Source organism: Ctenopharyngodon idella, chromosome 18 (genome assembly GCF_019924925.1).
Source record: "Ctenopharyngodon idella isolate HZGC_01 chromosome 18, HZGC01, whole genome shotgun sequence".
Lineage (NCBI taxonomy): Eukaryota > Metazoa > Chordata > Actinopteri > Cypriniformes > Xenocyprididae > Ctenopharyngodon > Ctenopharyngodon idella.
The window spans coordinates 35161240-35186281 of NC_067237.1; the positions used below are offsets into that span (position 1 = coordinate 35161240).

The 25042-nt window shown below is 36.1% G+C and overlaps 1 protein-coding gene across 1 annotated transcript in view; it reads left to right on the forward strand.

Moving 5' to 3' along the window:
- Positions 1 to 200: 200 nt before the first annotated feature.
- uraha (urate (5-hydroxyiso-) hydrolase a) overlaps positions 201 to 25042 on the forward strand; it is an 84062-nt gene continuing 59220 nt past the window's right edge. The window contains exons 1-2 of the mRNA XM_051871452.1: positions 201 to 493; positions 1209 to 1241. Of these exons, the coding sequence (XP_051727412.1) occupies positions 446 to 493; positions 1209 to 1241 (81 nt within the window). The 5' untranslated portion in view covers positions 201 to 445. The remainder of the gene's footprint in view (positions 494 to 1208; positions 1242 to 25042) is intronic.

Below are 25042 nucleotides of genomic sequence, written 5' to 3' on the forward strand. Positions count from 1 at the left end.
ATAGCCTTTCTTGTCCCATGTCTGAAGAATATCTTCAAATCATTTCACTCAAATGTTTCAACTAGTGTATAAGAAGTATTTTAAAATTTGAAAATATGTATATACATTTATAAAGCTCTTTAAAGTAATGTTAATTTTGGAAACATTCATTGCACTGTGTACTAAGTTATCAATGCAAGGCAAATTACCCAGAGGTCACTGACTTATGCTTACATTTCTGCAGGCACACAGTCCAATATCTCCAACTCTGAAATAAAAGAAGCATTTGTGCTCTGTTAAGGAATCTGTATCGAATTAATTGGTTACATTTTCTTGTCACAAGACAGTCTTTCATGGGCTGCTGAGTGCTGGCTCATTTGTGATCTCATCACACTAAACTACCTCTGCTTCTGTCTCTGCTCCGTATATATTCAGTTTAAGTGCAAAAACACAAGACGCACTTCAGATGAACAGACTTCAACATATCAGGGGTCATATTGTGTCTGCAGATATGGTAAGACAATTTTTGTTTTTTTGTCTCTTAATCAGTCAACCAGTAATTCTACTGCCTGATGAGATAGAATCATTCACTAAAGAATGTCTTAATCAAATCAATCAAAGTGCTTCACACCTTACCAGACAAAAAAAAAAAAAAAAAAAAAGGATTTTTAAAGTAGCATAATATATGAACTACAAAAAGAAGATTATTCTGCAAAACAAGAAACTTCTGCTTTTGATTTGACAAGAAATGTAATCGTGGGTCAAATCTGTGGGGAAAAACTGTCCTTCATGGCAACCAAGAACATTAAAAAAAAAAAAAAAGTATGGGGTAAATATTATGAACCTGTTTATGGTTCAGCATGACAGATGATTTAACATACCTGAGTAATAGATCAGTGAAGGACATCCGGAAAATGCCATCTATTTGATACATTAACAAATATCTGACACACTCAGCCAGTTTTACTGACAATTTTAATAACTGAATATAGTATAATTATAAATATAGTAATAATAAATAATAATAGTAAAAATAATTTGTAATAATCTGTTTATATGCACCCTGGTATTGATATTTGAGGATCATTTAGACCTACTAAAGAGTTTTGAAAAAAACACTCTCTCTTCTCAAGCACAGACAAGTACAAACTAACAAAACACTAGCTATCCTGTATAATAAGCTTTATAAATTGAAACTTGCTATAATTTCTCTATGAATTTCCAAACAGAAGTTCCTCATTGAAGTATGCACCTTTTCACTGGTAAGAGTGCCCTCTGTCTACTCATAGAAATATAATTGTTTATCTAACTAAATATTAAACAAATGACAATTAAATTAAAAGTAAAAAAAAAAAAAAAAAAAAAAAAAAAAAACTGTAACTGAATGCAGTTCATATAGCCACACCTTTCTCCCTGTTTTGTTTCCATAGTGATTCATTAGTTCTTTGGCTCTGCTTTATATTTATTGCCCTGCTTTTCTCTTGCCGGTTGTCAGTCATTAATTCCCTGTTTGAGTCTTTTTTTCAGTCGTGGTTCTTATGTGCTCTGGATTTTCGTGTTCACTCTAGATCTTTGTTTGCTTTCTGTATAATTCTGGCCACCCTGTGTTTATTGTCTTGTGGATTGTTTGTTATTTAACACTTCCCAGCCTGTTCCTTTGCCTGCCTGAATGTCTAAACATTACAGAACGACTGACCAACAATGAATCCAGCAAGGATTATTCATCTCCATCAGGGAAACCGGCCCATCAAGCAATATGTAAGGGACTTCACTGAGCTGGCATATTTGACTTCTTTTGATGAGGTATGCCTCATGATTTTTTTAGAGGGGGGCTATCTGAGCTGCTCAGTTCAGTCATGGCATTGTTTGACCCTCATTGGACTTTGGATTTTATATTGATTTAGCACTGCAACTGAGCGGCTCAGCATTTACTGTGGGGGTTGCGGAGGAGGAACGCAACATTCGTGATGTGCCAGCCACAGCAGAGTCTGTTCATGACATGGCTGCTGCACCAGACCCAATTCACAACATGGCCGCCACACCAGAGTTCTCAGCCATGGCTGCCACACCAGAGTCTTCAGCCAACATGGCCGCCACCCAAGAGACCTCAGCATCATGGCCACCATGCCAGAATCTCCAGCCGTCATGGACGCCACCCCAGAGTCTTCAGCCATCATGGACGCCAAGTCAGTGTGTGAATGTTGCATTTGAAGCTACCAAGGTGATTCCTAGGCATTAAAGTCTGGCTTCCTGTTTGGCGGACACACCGCTGATGTCGGTGCGGGCAGTCGGCAACCCTAGACCAGCGCCATCTAACTCACTGGCCTCAGCGCTCTCTAGCCCGCCGATATCTGCGCTGTCTGTCCCAGAGGTTGTTCCCCTGTTCTCTGTATTCTCTATAATGGCAACAGCCATTGTGTGCATTTGGGCCACATACTGCTCTTCAGCCTGTGAACCCACTTCAGCCCATGAGTCCGCTCCAGAGCCCGCTACTGCCTATGAGTCCGCACCAGAACCTGCTCCTGCCCCAGAGCCCAGTCCTGTGTCGGGTCCAGCCCGTGAACTTCCTGTATGCCCAGATGCAACTACAGAGGTCATTCCTGAGTTTCCTGTCTTCCCTGGCATTACCACAGAGGTCATCCCCGAGTTTCTTGTCAGCTTTGACACAACCATGGAGGTTGCCTTTGAACTTCCTGTCTGTCCTGTCCTGGCCAGAAAAGCCGTTTTGATTTCCCATGTCTCGGCTGAGGAGACAGCGATGAAAGACTCTGCCTGCCTTACCGCTGATATCACTCTTGTCGGTCCTGTTATGACCATGGAGGATGCCCTTGAGTTTTCTGTTTGTTCTGACATGGCCCCTGAGGCCAAACCTAACATGTATTTCAGTTTGGCCTGATCACATGTGGTGGTTTCCAGTTCTGTCTGATCTTCCCTGGGGGTCTTCAGTGCCACCGTGGTTGTCATCAGCTCTGCCTGGTCTACCTTGGTGGTTGTCAACTACACCTTGGTGGTCTTCAGCCCCGTCTGCTCCGCCATGGGGATTTTAAGTCCCGACTGATCTGCTGTGGTTGTCTGCTCCAACATGGGGATCTTCAGTCCCGTCTGCGCCACTGTTGTGGTCTTCTGCTCTGCCTTGGGGGTCTTCAGCCCTGTCTACCTCGCTTTGGTGGTCATCGGCTCTGCCGAGGGGGTCTTCAGTCCCATCTACACTGCTGTGGTGGTTGTCTGCTCCTCAGTGGTGGTCTCTGGCTCTGCCCTGGCCACCTGTTCAGCCTGCTCCGACTTGGTTTCCTGCTTTTCCTGCTTTTTTCCTGCTTTTCTCCTAGTCTACTTCCACTTCATGGACATGGCCCTCCATCCCTCCCCCTGGTCTGTCTTTGCTCCACCACCCTCCTGCACTGTGACCCATGTTAGGGGTGTCTGGAAGCCGCTCCTTAGGAGGGGGGCTATGTCATGAGCCCTTCCTGTGTTTCCTGGTCTGTCATTTTGAAGTTAGGTTCTGTGTTGTCTCCATTGTTGCTTTGTTCACCTCATGTCTCCCTGCAACTCTTTTCCCTTTTTTGTTGCCATTGACACTCATATAACCACATCCATCACCCTGATTTGTTTCCATAGTGATTCATTAGTTCTTTGACTCTGCTCTGTATTTACTGCCCTGCTTTTCTCTTGTCAGTTGTCAGTCATTAATTGTATCCCTGTTTGAGTCCTTGTTTCAGTTGTGGTTCTTATGTGCTCTGGATTTATTTTCATGTTTACTCTGGATCCTTGTTTGCTTCCTGGATAATTCTGGCCACCCTGTGTTTACTGTCTTATGGATTGTTTGTTATTAAATCTTACTGCACATGGATCCACTTCCCAGCCTGTTCCTTTGCCTGCCTGAATGCCCAATTCTTATCTCTTTCTACCTCATTCATTAGGTTACTAAAATCCAAATTAGAAACAAAAGATGATAAAGTTTTCCAAATTCTCCCAAAAGGAGAGAGTTTACCTTTCAGCATATATATAATATTTTCCATTGCTAATTAATCCACTGTACAACAGACTTTCTTTCCAATTTCTTTCAGTACAAAGCTATTAGACATTTTGCTTCAAGTATTGTAGCTTCCAGCTACAATTTACAATATTCTTTTTTTTTTTTTTTTTTTTTTTTTTTACATTTACATTTATTCATTTGGCAGACGCTTTTATCCAAAGCGACTTACAAGTGAGGAATACAACAAGCGAGTCGTCATGACGAGGCAAATAGACACAAAAAGTGCTCACAATACAAGTCTTAGGTAATGCTCAGAGTATCATAAGCTACAATAGAGAGGGGTTAGAGGAAGTGAAAGGATAGGTATAATTTTTTTTTTGTTTTTTTCTCAGGAAAACTTATGGTTTTGTTGGTAGATTTACAGATACTATCTGGGAAATAAATATAGACACCTCTTTCCAATTTCACATACAATGCAGATATCATGTTTTGTGTGTGAGGAGGAGAATTGCTGCAGCAGACTTAGGCTATGCATTATTTCAGGGGTGTCCATACTCGGTCCTGCAGAATTTATCTCCAACTGAAATTAAACACACCTGAACCAGCTGTGGCCTGTTGCATGAAGCTAGTTGAACAAACTCTGAGTTTCAGTGTAGGTTTGGAGTTGACAAATCCAGATAAATCCAACGTGGTTTAGATCAGGACCAACTGTTGCACAACGCTCGGTATAAACTTTCTCTGTCAACTCCGGTTTAATCCAGAATTGCAAAGCGCATGCACCTGAAAGTGTGAGACGTGCGGCAAACAGCCAATCACACGGAACAAGGAGAACGTAAGTTTGATTCACTTCTTGCGAGAGAGCTGCGCAATTCATGTCTCTTCTGAAGATTAAGAGATTGTTATGAAAAATATAAAATTAAACGCATTTACAAAGCAGGAATAAACAATGATGCAGTGAAAGTTTGAGAAGGCAGCTGATAGAAAATATCTGACTATATCAATGCATGTGAATCAAACAAATAGACCAAATAATTAATATAGTTTCACAAAGGGCTCAAAAGAATACATGTAAGCTTAATCTGTTTACAAGCTCTATATATTATGCATGTATTATATTTATTTTAATTTAAAAGCAAAGTGTGACGACTCAGAAGAGTATTGATCCATTTGCAGTTTATTCAACAACAAGGGCAATACAGGAATCATAAACCAAGTAACAGGCAGAGGGTCGAGGCAGGCGGCAGACAGGGTAAACAGGAACAGGCAAAGAGGTCGAGGCAGGCGGCAGGCAGGAATAAACAATAACAGGCAGTCAAGTAGGCAGGCAGCAAGAATCACAGTCCAGAATAACAGTCCAATCGATAACAGGCAAACAAACAGAAAAGAACGCTCAAAAATGATAACCGTGGCTGATCAAGACTTCGCACGGAACTGAGTGAGAATGGGTGTTTTATAGTGCATGGGTAATGAAGTGATTGGCGGCAGGTGCGAGCGTGATCAGTCCCAGGTATGTGGGCGTATGGGAATTGTAGTCCAATTGAACCTAATACTCGGGAGAGGGCTCCCTCTGGCGGCCCAGGAGATCTGGTGCAGAGGACCCAATCGTGACACAAAGTTTAATATTGTCAATTAATATAATAGGCCTAATTATATGAATATGTCATGAATTATTCATAATTTTAATTTATTTAATATAAATATAATGAATAATTAACAGCAAATGTGTCTCTAAAATTTTGCAATTTTGTCTCTAAAATGTTTTCACTATAAACTGCTTTAATTTGGAGAGAGAGATACAGGGGGAGTGGCTTTATTGCATCAGATACATGTCACTTTACTCAGCTGATTGGTCGAGTTTGGGTTTGTGATCTCTAACCCAGAATAAAACCTCCTCCGGAGCAGGTTAGCCATGTAGTCTAAGTTACCATAGCAATGAACCTCGCTAAAAACCAATCCACCTTCATAAGCCCGAAAAACCAGAGCTTACCTGGGTAGCAACTGAAACCGGCTTTGTGCAACAGGCCACTGATCAAGGTCTAATTAGGCATACTAGAAACTTTCAGGCAGGTGTGTTGAGGCAAGTTGGAGCTGAAAATCAGAATGATGAGTCATTTTTTGTTTGTTCAAAAATCAGATTCGGACGCAACAACCCAAACTTGTAGAATCGAAAGTTAAACAGTGACAATTATCCGTTTGTGAATTATTCTAAAAAATGAAAGTTTGAAGCCAACTTTTCATTTGGCTCATTTTGAAAGTGCGAATTAAACAAAGAACTGCAAAGTGTTACACGGACCGCGCTGCAGCTCATCCAGAGAAAGCAGTTGTCATGTATGTTTGTAACAGCTTCACAAACAGTCTTTCCAACCATACAGTATTGTTATTTCTCTTACAAATATTCAAATGATCACAGAAGTAAAAGTGTATAGTTCGCATATAAACACTGATGTCTACAGTAGCAATAAAAATAGAGTAAATCACCTTTTGAAAGTAACTTGCTTCAAATAATGATTGTATCATTACATCATTACGCCACTAGGTGGCAGACAAATGAATGTTAAAAAATGTATTTGTCATTGAATCGTTCATTCAAGAGATTTGTTCAAAAATGCTGATTCATCCAGTAATGAAACAAGTGAAGTATTTATGAGTGATTCTTTCATTTAAAATTATTTTCATTCAGATAATTAATCTGAATTAAATAATTTATTCAGATTAATTAAAGATTTTAAATAGACTGCAGCAATTAACATTTTGTCAGAAACTCTAGTAAATAAGTTATTTTGTTTAATTGCCTGTTCGGAATTGTGGGAGAACTGTGATTGCTTTTTGGAACAACAAAAAAAAAAAAAAAATCATGATTCTCAATTGCATATTAAAAGTTATTATTTATTTGTGGATTAATATAAATGTTCATTTATTTCCTTAAATGTTCAAGATTCTTTTTTTTTTCATATCATTTTTTAAAAATATCAGTTGGTGTTTAAAAAGTAACTAAAACATCATTAAAAACAGCAATAACATTTCACTGTACTATAAAACCTTATAGTATGCTTACCCCCGGTTTCACAGAGATGGCTTAAGCTAGTCCTAGACTAAAATGCATGTTTGAGCTTTTTTATCTGAAAGTAACTTGCACTGACATATCTTAAAATAAGTCAGAGCCATTGTTTTGTCTCAAGATGCACACCAGTAATGTTTTTTTCTAGGGTAAGTTTATAAAAGCTACTTAAATACCCTAATTGAACTAAGGCCTAATCCTGGTTTAGGGTAAGCCCTGTCTGTGAAACCAGGCCTTAATGTTTTGAAATTATTAAATAAATCAGGGGAACCAAGGTTAACCACTTTAAATTCATTATAAAAGTTTGATATAATGCAACTTTTACTTTCGGCCCACAGACCTCAATCAAGTGTGATTTTTGGCCCTTCGTTGTAAAAAGGCACCTCTGGTCTGTATCTAAAGTAGGGATGCACCGATACCGATACCAAGCTCATATACTTGTACTCGTACTCGTAAAAATACCCCCGATACCAAAGACCGATACCTCGCGTGACGTAACCGACAGAATTTTCCATGCACAGGGACACCGGCGGCAGCAGCCAGAAACAATGTCAGCCTCAGGGGTGTGGAAATACTTCAAAATGAATGATGACAACCCACACATTGCGAACTGTATGGCAAGCCGTTTTGACTTTTATTCATTCTCAGATATGAATTCTTGATATCAGGAATTACATTTCCACTAGTAACAATGTTAATTCTGTTAATTCTTGATATTAACAATTCAATTCTTGATATCAGCAATTCTAATCCTTGATATCTGTAATTGGCTGCCACTCAAATTCAATTGTTCATATCAAGAATTGATTTCTTACTAGTTGAAATTCCAATTTCACATATCAGAAATACAATTCTTACTAGTAAAAAATCATAATTTTTGATATCAATAATTACATTACTACTAGTAACAATGCGAATTTTTGATATCAAGAATTCAATTGTCACTAGCTGAAATGTCAGTTCTTGATATCAACAATTCAATTGCTACTAGTAAAAATTTTCATTTTTGATATCTGAAAATGCATTTCTGATATCAATATAATTTCAGATATCTAAAATGGCTTTCTTACTAGTAACAATCACATTCATGATATCAGAAACTAACATTGTCACTAGTGACAATCAAATTATTGATATTAACATTGTTACTAGTACCAATTCAATTGTTGATATCAAGAATAGACATTTGCACTAGTAACCACGTAATTATTGATATAAAAAATTATGATTTTTACTAGTAAGAGTTTATTTCTGATATGTGACATTGGAATTTTAACTAGAACGAAATGCATTTTTGATAGTTTTGTCGCCCTTTTAACATTTAAACACATGAATTGTTGATATCAAGAATTCAATTCTTGATATCAGAAATGCAATTTGCACTAGTGGAAATGCTGATTGTTGATATCAGGAATTACATTTCTTGATATCAACAATGACGTCATCACTCACAGAAATACATTTATGATATAAAAAATGAAATCGCAACTAGTAAAAAACATACTTCTATGACAAGCCGTTTTAGCTTTACTCGTCGTAATTGCATTTTTACTAGTAAGAATTCAATTACTGAGCTCTACAATTCAATTCTTACTAGTAACAATTACGATTAGAGAGCTCTATAATTCAATTAGAGAGATCTGCAATTGCATTAGAGAGCTCTGCAATTGAATTAGAGAGCTCTCTAAATCAGTTCTTACTAGTAAGAATTACAATTAGAGAGCACTTTAATGCAATTCTTACTAGTAACAATTCCTGGTACAGAGCTCTACAATCGTATTCTTACTAGTAAAAACTTGTATTCATTACATGCAAAACAGATTTGCGATTGCACCCATTTCCCTCCCCAAATCCCTCCTGCGATGCTACTCTTCAAAATAAAAGTCTTATTAGAACTAATTGTTATTGTGTCAGAATGACCACAATAGTGATGACAACTTGGATATGTTTTGCTATTGAGAGATAATATTTAATCACTACATTAATTCACATCTTTATCTTAATACGTTTTATATGGTATTATATGGTAATGATAAAGTTTACTAGACAAAATATAATCACTTTTTGTTGTATAATATGGACATGTTTGCAGAAGTTGATCTACATATAGGCTAATCATTAGGCTAGTCATCACCCTGCCAAAATTATTTTTAAAATGTATTTCTCTCTTCTTTTTTTTTATCCACCATGTTTGTTTTAATTTCCCAATAACTACACATGGAAAATACGGCCTATGAGAGAGAGAGAGAGAGAGAGAGAGAGAGAGAGAGAAATAAACAAATAATAGTAATATATTATATATAAAAAGAAATAATTTAAAATTATATTATATTATATTATATTATATTATTAATGCCCAAAAAGCCGACAGGCCTATTACTGATTACTAAAACTTTTCTGCATATATTTCTTGTAGCCTATACTGTTTGTTTTTTTTTTTCTTCTAATGGCTAAATAACCAAACAAACAAATACAAGCCCAAATTAGGAGTAATACAACTTACCTTTAAATACAACTTACAGTACGTAGCGCACCTTCACAACGGGGCTAAAAATGCACACCTTAAGAAAAATGTGCTTTTCACTATTCCAATATGAAAACAATCAATTTAGCAAAGTTTGTACTATTTATGGTTTATTTCGATACCTAGCCTACATAAAATAATTAATTTTTGTTCAACAAATATACTGTCATTTAAATACGTTCATTTTGAAAATACAGAAACACAAAATACAGAAAATAAGAATGCAATTGCATTCTTACTAGTAACAATTCCAATTAGAGAGCTCTCTAATTGGAATTGTTACTAGTAACAATTGGATTAGAGAGCTCTCTAATTGGAATTCTTACTAGTAACAACTGAATTAGAGAGCTCTATGATTTAGAGAGCTCTCCAATTCAATTGTTACTAGTAAGAATTGCATTAAAGAGCTCTCTAATTGTAATTCTTACTAGTAACAATTAAATTAGAGAGCTCTCTAATTGAATTTTTACTAGTAAGAATGCAATTGCACAGCTCTCCAATTCAATTGCGCTCTGTAATTCAATTGTTACTAGTAAGAACTGAATTAGAGAGCTCTGCAATTGGAATTCTTACTAGTAAAAACATAATTGTAGAGCTCTCTATTCAGCACTACCTTATTATGATAATTACGCCTCATGCATATTCACAAAATGGGCGATGGCACTCCAGGTTGTTTAGTAAAGCCGTTTTCAATGATGAACAGCAACGTAGAGGCTCTAATGATCTGATATAAGCATTATATAGCCTATAAGTAATAGGCGTAACTATTTTTGGTGTTGATTAAAATCATTATAACATTATAGCATTATTGATTATGCTTTATAGACAAGAAATAGGGTACAACGGGGCTGAAGGCGCATTTGACTTTATTCTCTTTTAAACCACTAGATGGCACAAAAATTCAGCTCAGCACTAATTTGGCTGAACCTTGACACTTTCCGGACAGCAACGCACAGTTGATTCTGCGCTCATTTTATCTAATGTGTAATGTTTTTACATATGTTGAGGATTTATATAGCAAATGAGAATCGATCAAATTATTGAATATATTTTGTTAATGTTTTTTAGTTTTGTTCAAGGTAGGCTAATTAAAGTTTTTTTTTTTTTTTTTTTTTTTTTTTTTCCATTAACGGAACTATGTATTTTGGGTCAAATAATAGTAGCCTATATAAGTAATAATATAGTTTCTGTATTTTCAAAATGAACACATTTAAATGACAGTGTATTTGTTGAACAAAAATGAATTATTTTATGTAGGCTAGGTATCAAAATAAAACCAAATATAGTACAAACTTTTCTAAATTGATTGTTTTAATATCAGAGTACTGAAAAGCACATGTGTCCATTTAGCCCCGTTGTGAAGGTACGCTACGTACTGTTGTATTTCAAGGTGAATTCACACTTGCTCAGAAAAGATAAATATTATAGCGATATGCAGCTATTTTAAAATTGTAAAATACTTGTTTTGTTCAGCATTGCAAGAGTTTTACTTGCATTTTCCACTCACAAAATAATGCTGAGGCAATTTGGGCTATAGGGGTGTGCGATATTTATCATCTTGTCATTTTAACAATATACAAGCTGACATTCGCTATCGAGTGTCACTGACTTTGCAAAAGACGAACAAAAACACGACTTGAGAGTCCAAAACATTCACTGCATGATGAAGCCAGTAATGCTGCTATATGAGGGCAAAAATATCCCTGTATGAGTTTTTATTTTTTTATAGGCCTATAACATAGGCTAGCGTGATCACGAATTTGATATTTATAGTTTATAACAAACAAAAAGTTATTATTCAGTGAGTTACATTTTGGACACAATACTGTCTGTTTTTGCTCTGTTTAGCCAACGAAAATAGTTTCAAACAAAGCCGGGCCGAACTGTTGTGCATCTCAGAGCAACAGTGCAATGTTTCTTACTTGATATGAATCTGTGTTTTTAAATGAATAATTTGAGTCAATGATTCAATTACCAGTTCATAAAGACAGTCATTTGCTTCGTTTCTAAATGAATCAACCGTTTTGAACGAATCATTTGAATGAATGATTCAATGAATCACTCATTAAAACAGGATTGGGCTGCCACTTACTGGTAGTTTTATACAGGCCTAAACCAGCCCGCACAAAAACAGTCAGCAAGATATCACCTTATCCTTGTTGAAAAAATCCCCCCAAAAAAATATATTATTTGTCAATATCGCATACTCCTAATTTGGCCTTGTATTTGTTTGTTTGGTTATTACCATTAGAAAAAAAAGTATAGGCTAAGAAATATATGCAGCAAAGTTTTAGTAATCAGTAATAGGCCTGTCGGCTTTTCGGGCATTAATATAATATAATATGATATAATATAATATAACATAATTTCTTTTTATATATAATATATTACTATTATTTATCGATTTATTTATTTATTAAAGAGATTATATTTTGTCTGGTAAACTTTATCATTATCATATATATAAAACGTATAAAGATGTGGATTAATGTAGTGATTAAATATTATCTTCCAATAGCAAAACATATCCAAGTTGTCATCTCAGTATTGTGGTCATTCTAATTGAATTAGAGAGCTCTGCAATTGAATAAGAGAGCATAATTGTTATTAGTAAGAACTTAATTATAGAGCTCTCTAATGCAATTGCAGAGCTCTAATTGAATTATAGAGCTCTCTAATCATAATTGTTACTAGTAATAATTGAATTATAGAGCTCTCTAATTGTAATTGTTACTAGTAGGAATTGAATTATGGCGCTCTCTAATTGAATTCTTACTAGTAAAAATGCAATTACGACGAGTAACGCTGGGAACAATTTAAGCTAAAACGGCTTGCCATATAGAATTGTATTTCTGATATGTGAAATTGAAATTTCAACTAGTAAGAAATCAATTCTTGATATCAACAATTGAATTTGAATGGCAGTCTATGACATTTCACAAGTGAAAATACAATTACAGATATCAAGAATTCTAGTTTTTACTATTTGAAATGTAATTCCTGATATGAACAATTCAATTCTTGATATCAACAATTCATATCCTGAGAATGAATAAAAAAGTCAAAACGGCTTGCCGAAGTGTAGGTAAGACGTGTTAAAAATAGTTTTGATGCAAATTGACCTGAGGTTCGAATCCGCCTTTTGCCAAACTCGCTCTACTTCCTTTTCCCATCTATCAGATTGGAAAGGCATTTATTTTAAATAAAAATGAAGAAAATATTCGAAAAGTGGAAATAAAGTGTTTAACATGCTTTTAATAATATAGTGTTTATCGGTTGGGTGTAGGAAGGGCTTTATTGTCCCAATAAAGTGGCATCCATTTAATAACTGTAATAAATATATAACCATTTACACTCTGTTATTATTGCATACCGTAATAATGTACAAATATTATCTGCCACTATTTATAAGTATAGCCTGTAAATAGCATCTAACTATTTGCACTTATTGCAAAGAGAATACTTTTTTTAAATAGGGCAAATAGAATACTTAGCTTTTTTCACTTAGTGTAAGTAGCATATAAGAAATGGTGCTATTTTCACTTAGTGTAAATAGAATCTATTGCTATTTCACTTAGTGCAAAATTAAACGTACCCTGGAATATCCAATCCGTGTCCTTAGATTTGTAAACCATATCGGTTTTTCAATCCGCATACCCACAAATTTGTAAACAGTGCCCACATTTTGCAATCCGTTCCCACGGGTTTAAACTCTACTCGTCCAAGAAGAGAACAGGCTCCCGGGTTATTGCAAAGAAAATACTGATATTTTTACAAAGGGCAAATAGAATGAATAGAATGAATCTTAGGCATATTGTTTTTTGTGTAGGCCTACTATCATGTGGAATGCATCAAACTTAACTGCATGCTTAAAATAATTCTCTGAAGCACTTTTTTTTTCCAAACTCAGAAGACACCAATTTTAGGGTAAAGTCTAGAAGGGATACAGCTATGGACACTGGGAATGCACTAAATTAATATTGGGTCATTTAATTACTGTATGAGCACGAACAGCCCATTGCCAACACATGTATAATATATTTGTGTGTTCAAACTTCTAAAAACTTTGTAAATATGGAGAACAATAAATGAGCAAACATGCTGAGTTTTATGAATTTATGATGCTGGTGGTGAGTGTAAAATCAAATTCTAAACAGCCATTTGATCCGGAAGATTAAGGCTGTGATATTAATGTTGGCCACTAGAGGGGGACATACGATAAGGAATCTTTTAAGCTTAATATTTTTTCTATAATTTTTGTTTGTTTGTTTGTTTTACTTTTACATGCCCCAATAAAATATTATTTGTCAGGTTTCCAGACATGATTGCTGTACATTTAAAATGAAGAGACATTTTATTCATCTCTTTTAACATATATCTCGAATCCGTTCTTTTCCGTATTGTTTTGCAGGCAAAAGCTCAGTAAAATACAATCACCAAAACAACACTTCATGATAGTAGAGAAACAGTTTACCAAAACAGAAAAAAAAAAAAGTTTACAAATAAAGCATTCATTAGTTATTTTATGATAGAACTGTTGTTAGGTTTTAAGTAAACATAATAGTTATAAAGTAAAACAACAATAACAAAAGACAATAATAACAGGCTGACAACCCGATGGGCAAGATTACATCATTCTTATTAAATCATTGTCTATTCCACTCCGAACCCACTACAATTGAGAGACATTCCGGATGCATATTTCATGCAAATACATATGCAACTGGACTATCAGTATCATATTTAATGTGATATTAAAATGGCTGTGACACACCGACGGGAATAAAGAGGTTCAAAAAGACTTTATCATTCATCTTGTCCAATATAGGTAAAGTTAATGGACAACATATTACTGTATATATAAATAATGCAAGTAATTAGCACATTACAGTGTATATGCCATATTTACGCACCCATTGGACAGACAGTGCAAATATTTCGGCTCATTATTAGGCTGTCCCATATGAGAAGGTGTCGGTGTACATAATAATACATCAAAACGTACAGTAAAAATGTTCAGTAGCCAATAATGTTTCACTGTGTTTTATAATGCACCGGCCTTTAATCAAAGAGAAACGCTGGCACGAATTTGGGCACGATGACGACATGCTCTAATACAGAACGTGTCGTCATTGTTCCCAAATTATTGTTGTTTTACATTATCTGTCTTTACCTCACTTAGTAGTAGCTTTTTACAAAAAAGTTTTATCTTTTGTTTTGGTTGTATTGTATGGTTATTTGATGCATTAGAAAGTGTAATGAAAACAAAAATAAACATGAAAAAATGACACCTCTTCTACCTCCAGAAGTGAAAAATTGTCTTTCATTCTTGACACTGGGGATGGAATCATTGCTGCTGAAGTCATTGTCATCTTTTGGACTGATTTTCCAGGGGAGGCATCAGCGTTTATATCCTTGTTGTTGTCTTCATCAGACAGTGCCAGTATTTTTATATGTTCAAAATCCTCAATGAAGACTTTTGAGAGCAGACTCTGATTCTTGGATCATGACAGTGCTATTTTGATACAGGTTTAGGGTCAAATATCTTGTTTCATCATTTTTTTCAGCATCTTCAAATGCTAAGATCTGTCTGCCTTTACAGATGCCTCTTTTCTTGGTAAAGGTGAAATGCTGACAGAAGGCAGTGTGCCATAAAGAGCTGTGTTCAGTGTAGAAGAGCATGTTGCTCATGACACTGTGGTCTTGTTCAGCAAACAGTGTTTCAGGCCTTTCCTTCATCTGCTTGTGTCTGAGCAGCTGCCTGGAGTGTTCGGAACTCTTCTGAAGGTAGAGATAGTTGATTTAGAATGTAAACAATCAACTGAATTAACTGCAAGTTTTTTGTTTATTTTCTCTCAGTGAGATTATAAAAAGATAAAAATGAAAAAATACGCCAAAAAGTGGAAGAATATGACTTTCACTGATTTTGTGTGAAAAAAAAAGTCTTTAAAGTTCCAGTTTTGTCCAAATTGATTTCTCTGTGCTGTTCTTCTAAGCAAAAACTCAGAGAGATATGAAATAGCACAGTCTGTTCAAAATGTCTTTACCTCTCTTTTCTTGTAAGTTTTCTTCTTATTTGTTGTTGTTTTTGTTGTTTGTTGTTATCCTTTTCAACATGAATATCCTCTTCTGCAGAGGGTTGTCCTGTGATTATCTTCTCTTTAACTTCTTGAACTTTCCTCAGAATCAAAAATGTAAAAAAAGGAAAACTGTCCTAATGCAACTGAAGCTTTTGTCTAGAATAGATGTTGTTTTATGTTGAATCTTCTACTTTTCTACTAATTTGTTGATAAAATTATTCAAATTTTTCATAATTTATCTGGAGCTCAACTCAAGTGTGACCATCTCTCATGGAATTTTCTCTCTCTCTCTCTCTCTCTCTCTCTCTGTGTGTGTGTGTGTGTGTAAATAGTTGTGCTAAAATCTTTGTGCACGTTTTTACACGCCAACATATTTTGTCAGGACTAGCTGTGTCAGTATGTAAGTTTTAGTCATCTTGTTCAGATAGCAGATGACACTGTTCACATGTTATTTGTTGGACTGTGCTTTGTTTTTTAGGTGAAGACTGTTCTTTAAGAGCTCTCAACAATCAGAATGAAAAAATAAAAATTAAGAATTTAAGTGATAGCCTTTCTGCTTGAGTGTTTGACAAAATTGACGTTTCTTTTAGTGCAACTTTAAGAAGAAAAGCACCATTTATAATAAATACAGAATACAGAAAAAGTCATTCATGAGCAATTCTAAGTTTGTTACAAGTTTGTAAATGTGGTTTTGTAAATTGTTTTTTATTAGTCCACTAGTTTTAGGCATCTTGTTCAGATAGCAGATGACACTGTTCACATTTTGTTTGTTGGACTGTGCTTTGTTTTTAGGTGAAGACAGTTCTTTAAGAGCTGTCAACATTCAGAATGAAAAAATAAAAATGAAGAATTTAAGTGATAATCTTTCTGCTTGAGTGCTCAGAGTGGTTTGCGTCTGTAACTCCATATAGCTTTGTTTTGTATCTCTTACTTTCATTCATTGTTGCTTATATTATCATTACCTTATATATAATATTGCCTACCACATTAATCTGACGTCACTAGCTTTTATTCTTTGAATCTAAATCGCTATTACAACGCGTTTGCATTGCAACGCGTAGCTTGTTAACTTGTCATCAGTCTCTCGCGCGCTCATTTTCTTTTCAACGCGTTCATCAAACAGCTGTGGTAAGTCGGATCAGTCTACAAACACGGTGAGTCATGTCATCCTCTCCTAGTGTTATATCGTGTTCTGTTTGCCTCATGTTCAGTATAGCTTTCTCTGTCAGCGACGAGGGATTTACATGTCATAAATGTAGGGAAATAGTCAGGCTGACAGAGAAAATCTCAGAATTAGAGACACACATCCAAACTTTACTTGAGGATAGTAAGAATGTAAAGGCTTCACATACTGTTTTGGATGCGACTAGCTTAGTGAACTCTGTACATTGTTCGGTTCCGGCTGTAGAGCCCGCGCAGCAGGGCACTTGGGTAACAATGAGGCGGCCTAGCCGCGGAAAACACCACTCTTCCGTTCCAATAAGAACATCAAACAGGTTCTCCCCACTCAGTGAAACACCCACTGAGAATCCTATTGAAAGTGCCCTAGTTATTGGTGATTCTATTACACGGAACGTGAAAATAGAGACACCAGCCACCATAGTCACATGTTTGCCAGGAGCCAGAGCACCTGACATCAAAGCAAATTTAAAAGTGCTGGCTAATGCTAATCGTAAATACTCTAAAATCGTTATTCACGTCGGCACTAATGATGTTCGACTTCGCCAGTCGGAGATCACTAAAATTAACATTAAAGAGGTGTGTGAACTCGCAAGTACAATGTCAGGAAAAGTAATCTGCTCTGGTCCCCTTCCTGTTCGCCGGAGTGATGAGATAGTTAGCAGATTATCATCACTCAATGGCTGGCTGTCTAAGTGGTGTCCGCAGAATAATATAGGTTTCATAGACAATTGGAAAAGTTTTTGGGGCAGACCTGACCTTTTGAAAAGAGATGGTATTCATCCCTCCTGGGATGGTGCTGCTCTTCTCTCTAGTAATATGGCACATAGTCTTAGAGCTGAAACATGACAAACTGGGGTCCAGGTCAGGAAGCAGACATACTGGCTAAACCGACCGTCTGCTAGCTGCCTCACGTTACAGAAGTCAGATAATTCCCAACACATAGAAACTCTTCTACCTAGATATTATCACATAGAGACTGTGTCTGTACCCCAAATTAGTAAAAACAAAAAACTTCCAAACCCGTTTAATGGTAAAAATTTAATTGATGTTCAACAAATAAAAAATAGAGATAATACTGATAAACAAATTATAAAGCTTGGGTTGTTAAATATTAGATCCCTTTGTTCAAAAGCACTTATTGTAAATGATATTATCACAGACAATAATCTGAATTTGCTGTGTTTGACAGAAACTTGGCTAAAATCAGACGATTACATTACTTTAAATGAGTCTAGCCCTCAAGGTTATTATTTTCGACACAATCCTCGTCAGAAAGGCAAAGGGGGAGGTGTTGCTGTAATTTATAGTAATATTTACGGTATTAGTCAAAAATCTTTCAAATATAATTCCTTCGAAGTGATGGTACTTTATGTAACATTATGTAAGTTGACATTTGTGCTGGCTACTGTATACAGGCCACCAGGACACCATACAGACTTTATCAAAGAATTTGCTGATTTTCTATCGGAGTTAATACTAGCTGCAGATAAAGTCCTTGTTGTTGGTGATTTTAATATCCATGTAGATAATGAAAAAGATGCATTAGGATTGGCATTTACAGACATTCTAAATTCTACTGGAGTTAGACAACACGTGTCAGGACCCACTCATTGTCGTAATCATACTTTAGATCTAATATTGTCACATGGAATCGATATTGATGCCGTTGAAATTCTGCAGCAGAGCGACGACATCTCAGATCATTATCTAGTCTCATGTATACTACATTTAGTCAAGGCATGATAAACTGCCTCCCTGCCATAAATATGGTAGAACCATCACTTCTACCACTAAAGATCGCTTTATAAATAATCTTCCTGATCAGTTTCATTGCCTTAGCATACCAGATAGCTTAGAAGACCTCGATGTTGCAACAGAAACTATTGCCTCTGTCTTTTCCAGCACATTAGACTCAGTTGCTCCTTTGCGTTTAAAAAAGATTAAGGAAATTAATCCAATGCCGTGGTGCAATGAGCACACTCAGGTCCTAAAGGTAGCAGCCAGAAAAATGGAGCGCCCTGACGAAACTTACCAATTCACAAAATTAACGGAATGCATAGCTGATATAAAAAATTGGATGACCAGTAATTTCCTACTACTAAATTCAGAAAAAACAGAGATTCTAATTTTTGGACCAAAAACTTCTTCACGTAATAACCTAGAATACTGTCTAACACTTGATGGCTGCTCTGTTAAGTCTTCATCGTCAGTTAGGAACCTGGGTGTGCTCTTTGATACCAATCTTTCATTTGAAGGCCATGTTTCTAGCATCTGTAAAACCGCATTCTTCCATCTTAAAAATATATCTAAACTATGACATATGCACTCAATGACAAATGCAGAACAGTTAGTTCATGCGTTCATGACCTCAAGGCTAGATTACTGTAATGCTCTACTGGGTGGTTGTTCTGCTCGCCTGTTAAACAAACTACAGCTCGTACAAAATGCAGCAGCTAGAGTTCTTACTAGAACTAGGAAGTATGACCATATTAGCCCAGTTCTGTCAACACTGCATTGGCTTCCTGTTAAACATCGTATAGATTTTAAAATCTTGCTAATTACTTACAAAGCACTAAATGGTTTAGCTCCCCAGTACCTGAGCGAGCTCTTAATGCATTATAGTCCTTCACGTCTATTGCGATCTCAGAATTCAGGCCAGCTGATAATACCTAGTCAAAATCAACTGCAGGCGGTAGATCCTTCTCCTATTTGGCACCTAAACTTTGGAACAATCTTCCTAGCATTGTTTGGGAAGCAGACACACTCTGTCAGTTTAAATCTAAACTAAAAACGCATCTCTTTAACCTGGCATACACATAACACATTATCAATTTATTTTTTCAAATCCGTTAAAGGATTATTAGGCTGCATAAATTAGGTCAGCCAGAACCGGGAACACTTCCTGTAACTCATGTACATCAGAATGTACTCATTACATCAGAAGAAGAATGGCATCTACGCTAATATTAGTCTTTCTGTTTATCCCGAGGTTTACCGTAGTCAACCGGATCCAGGCCGTATCCAGGTGAGATTGAGGACCTACGCCTTGACACGACCACAACGCACCCCTGAAGTGTCAGCAGAGATTGAGTCAACTAGATCATCCATTGTGAAGGCCTCATCGACACGACAGCCAGTGGCACAGTTCCTCAACAAACCGTCCATATGGGCGTGATGAATACGATGTATTGAACTGGATTGAACTGGAATAAATTCTTAATAAATGTTGCGATCCTATCAGGCTTATGATAGCTACCTGAATCGTAACAAAGCACTGTTTGCCAGAGGAGAACTGGCCCCCCGACTAAGCCTGGTTTCTCCCAAGGTTTTTTTCTCCATTTTAACACCTATTTGCCACCTGTTTGCCACCTGATGTCACCTGTTGGAGTTTGGGTTCCTTGCCGCTGTCGCCTTTGGCTTGCTTAGTTGGGGACACTTGACATTTGATATTCAACAGTGCTTTGCATCTGCCTACATTGACAGCATTTTCTTTAAGAGCTGCTGTGCAGCCAAAATTATATACCATTTATCACTGTAAAGCTGCTTTGACACAATCTGCATTGTAAAAAGCGCTATATAAATAAAGGTGACTTGACTTGACTTGACTTGAGTGTTTGACAAAATTGACATTTCTTTTAGTGCAACTTTCCAGCTATCTATGATATGGGATCACATGAAGCATCAACACGAAAAGTAAGTCATGCTGTTTTATTCTTAAAACTATTATGATAAATCACAACTAGTAATGCACTGAAAGCTGCACATTTATTAAAGTTTGAGGTTATTAAACAAGCATTCCACATTCTTGTAAAACCCAAAGATAAAATTCAAAAATCATGTGGGCACAAAACAATTCAAGAGCCCAAATCAATAAGAAAAGAGGTTACACCATACAAGAAAAGCACCGTTTTATAATAAATACAGAATACAGAAAAAGCCATTCATGTGCAATTTCTAAGTTTGTTACAAGTTTGTAAATGTGGTTTTGCAAATGACGTCTTTATTACTCCACTAGATTTAGTCATTTTGTTCAGATAGCAGATGACAATATTCACATTTTGTTAGTTGGGATGTGTTTTGTTTTAGGTGAAGACAAAACAGTGTAAGTTCATGTTTTTCCTCACATGGGAAACTTTTTTAAATATATGACTGAACTTTCTCTTTTGACAACCCAGCATTTCAAATTATTTTCCTAAGGTGTTTAACGTCTGTAGAATAATTTCTTTCTACATCCCACTTGAGATTAAAGATTATAGTATGTTTTCAACTATTATCATCATCTTCTCTGACTCAAATAAAACTACTATATGTGCTAAAAATCTTTGTACATTTTTGCTCTTCTGTCAGATTATGGACTATGCCACACTGTTGTAATGCAAGCACATTAAGAACCATATAGTTACATGCCCTTCTAAAGGCTATAGATAAAGTCAAACATAATCTTAATACATGTTTGCACAAAAGTAAATTCAAGAGATCAATTTACTACGAATGTGTCTAAGGCATATAGGAAAAACAATTAGCTATAAAGAATACAGAAATCCTCTCTCCTGGTCTATTGTGAAAGTTTATGTTTTGTAAATGACATTTTTTCCACTAGTCGATGATGCTGTTTACATTTTCTTTCTTTGCTTTTGTACATTTGTACAGTTTGTAAAGACTACTCTCTGAGTGTGGTCAAACATGTTCATAAGAGTTAATGAAAACACTATCAAATACAGCATAAAGAGAATTAAACGGCTTCTTCTAGTTCTTCTACATGACACTGCTTAAGACTAAACAAATTATATTTCTTTTAGGTCATCTTTCTGGTCTGTCTACAATGTGGGGTCACAAGACACAACGCCCCAACATAAAAAGTGAGTCTTGCTGTTTTTCTATTACACTTCAAGCTTTTCTAACTATTACTCTTAAAGCTGTGCATTTCACAGCACAGTCATAGATACACAGTTCTTTTGTGTATGTCTTTAAACAACAGTTCAGTAAATTAATTACAGTTGATAAGTAGTAGTTTTAAGTGAAAGGTGGGATGATTCATGCCTTTTTTTTTATTCTGTCAACACCAATACTTTGACACCAGTGTTTTAGGTGTCTGTCCTTTAGATCTGATCCAGAAAACAGACGTTGTGTTCTATGTCTATATAATTTGTTATTCTTTTTATTAAAAAACATGTGGTAAACAGTTTTTTTTTTTTTTGTCCTCATCAGCAGAATACCAAAATGTTTTAACATATCGTAAATGTCAATAGTTATAACTAGCAAATGCAAGTGAACCATTTTATTACTGAGATCATTTACAGCTATATGTGAAACAAACACAGTCTCAGTCAGCTGGATTCTAGTTTCTATTGAACATAGTTATTGAACTGCATGTTTAGCAATGCTAGTTCTTGGCCTTATCAAAGTTCACACAAGTCACAAGGTCTTTCCCAGTGGTAACCTGATTCTGAAACCAGACCAAATACTAGCATGTAACAGTTTGGAGACATGTGTGTGTTTTTTTATGCTTCTTTGATTTTGTTTGCACTTTTAACATCAACATTCTCTATTTATTGCTGTGTGATTGTAATGTTTATGTGTGTGTGTGTGTGTGTGTGTATGCGTCTGCTTTCCTTTGAAAACTTTGAAAAACAAACTGTTTCCTAGAATCTGCTGTAATGTTAGTGAACTAAGGATTCTTGGCTTGTTTGTCCATATACACTCCCATGAATTTGCTTGATTTAATAAAATTATGGTTTAAATCGTCATCTTCACTTGAGACCTTTACATTATTTTATTATACTATCCTAGTTTTTAAATAGCGCTGAAATTTTTGGGGCGGTATGTGGATACTGAATGCAGCACAAGGAACTCTGAAATATTTTATCTTGTAAAACATCTATGTAGCATTTGAAATAATTTAAAATCATTATTTTATTATTAAGATTGTTTAAGGTTTTTCATGATTATTTTATTTTATTTATTTGTACCTCCAATAGAATCAGGATTGCAAGATCTGTAATATTGGTTTTAATGAGCTCAGAGATGGTCATAAAATAACAAGTGATTCAAACTTTTATTTAAGTTGTGAAGAAATGATATTACATACATAAGTAAAACAGTAATAATGACATTACAGGTGGTCTAGCCAAAAAAAGAAAATCTCGGCAGGCTATCATGTTTCGGTCTAGGGTGTAATTGACCAGCGTTTCAACAATTTCACCAATGGTAGTATCATCAGCATTTTTTGAAACCAGCAACAAGCATACATCTGTTACAACTGTACACATACATACAATGGCAGTAACTCCTAACTCTTCTGTACATTCAGACACATCCAGAACTTTTCTTATCATTATACAGATTGGCTCTTTAGTGTTAACACACATGCTCGTCGCATCAGAATACCATGAATTTGTCAGGCCTCTTACAACATCCATTTCATTTTTGAGATTTGTTACACATTTGGTATCCCCCTCACAGTCCTTATTCGAATCAAATGCAGCATTGATGATCTTGTGCATCAAGCCAACCATCTGTCCTCTGAAATAATCTTTAAACATACAGTCCAAGATACCTTTTAGACGGCACTCATTGCCCGTGGCACACTGGCACACCAGCGGTTTGTGCACAGCCTCGTCAGAACTCAAAGGGGGTCGCTCTCCATCCACTTTTGCGTAGCCATTTCAGAAATCCGCTGCATCGAAGATGGCTTCTTCAGAACTCAACTTGGTGCACGGTATAAACTTTGTCCCCTATTTGATGCTGAAAGATTCTAATAGTTCCTGGAACTTCCTGTGAGTGAGTCCTTGACCTAGGCCTTGTGCATTAACGCTTTGAAGTTTGGGCTTTTGGGTCTGATCCCTCAAGGTGTGAGTTGAAGAAGCATCAGTCTCAGGCAAACAGGAATGTTGAAGATGACTTTGGTGGTCCATGTAACAACCTTACAATGTTCCTTCAACTTTTGATCAATGAGATGTTTGCAGTAGCACAGCAGTCTGCGTTGGTACAGTTGTCTATTGGTTGCAGCGCCAGCTCCATCACACAGATCGGTTAGGAAACCCTGGTTGCTTGCGATAACTGAGTTCTCTGTAGAATTTATCAGGACAGCCAATTGGGGTCCGCCCTCACCCCCTGTTGTGTGGGTGCACGGGGGTTGTCACCAGGAACTCATAAATAACTATATAAAATTAAAGTCATGATGCAACAGAAGTAACAATATGAAAAGTCCTGCATATGTCACCAGAGAGAAGTTTATTATTTTCACTCAATCCACTTATGATATTTTGATTAAAAAAATTATGAGTTCATGTTACGTCCTTTTAGATGTTTTGGTTTGTTTGGCTAGGGGAAATTTTAGAAGTAACACTTGAAAAGTTTGTGTGTGTGCATATACATGAGTGGTAGAAAGGCCGAAGGACAAGAAAACTCTGTTTAAGGTGTTTATTGTTCAGAAGTGCACAGTGCTCAAGTGAAAGAGTGTAGTCAAAAGTCACAATATTTACAGTATTTACAGTATACAGAAAACAAATAACAGAGAGAGATGCCAAATCAAAGAAATAAATAATACAAAACACAGCTAACTATTTTAACAAACTAAACTAACTACCCAAAAGAAAATGTAAAAAGAAAAGTTCTTCGGCGTAGAAACGCCCTAACTAAACTACTCTGCCTAACCCAAAAAGCGGAAAAAAAAACATACAGTGGGTGGCACTCTCTCCTAAACTAGTGTGTCTAATACAGAAATGAAAATGTCCTACGTGTGCACAATGTATGTCGCGCGACTTACTTACCTGCCCGCACCTTCACAGCCTCACACACAACGTGATGACTGGAAAGACTGAACAGTAAAACGCAACTGTACAAACAAAATCAACAAAGGACTCTTCCAACAGGTAATAAACACACGTACAATATACAATGAACAGTATCAGGACAAAAACAGTGCAATAAACTGTACACAAGCAAACAAACAAATAGCGAAGGCGAATTGAGTGGTACAGCTACTGCGGTCAAGCCAGCGGCCACCGCGAAAAGCACGGTCAATCAAGCCGCCACTATATTTTGCGGTTTGCGCATACACTGGCTATTACGGTAAGACCGTCAGAGAACTGATCTGAAAACAAGTAATCTTCTGTCAAAGCAGTCAGTCTGTCTAAATAAATGAAAATAACTAAATAAATACATATTTTACAGCCCAATTTCACCTGAAAATGATAGTACACCTCACAGCCTGTCACCGTATGATATGTTGAAATCCAAAATAA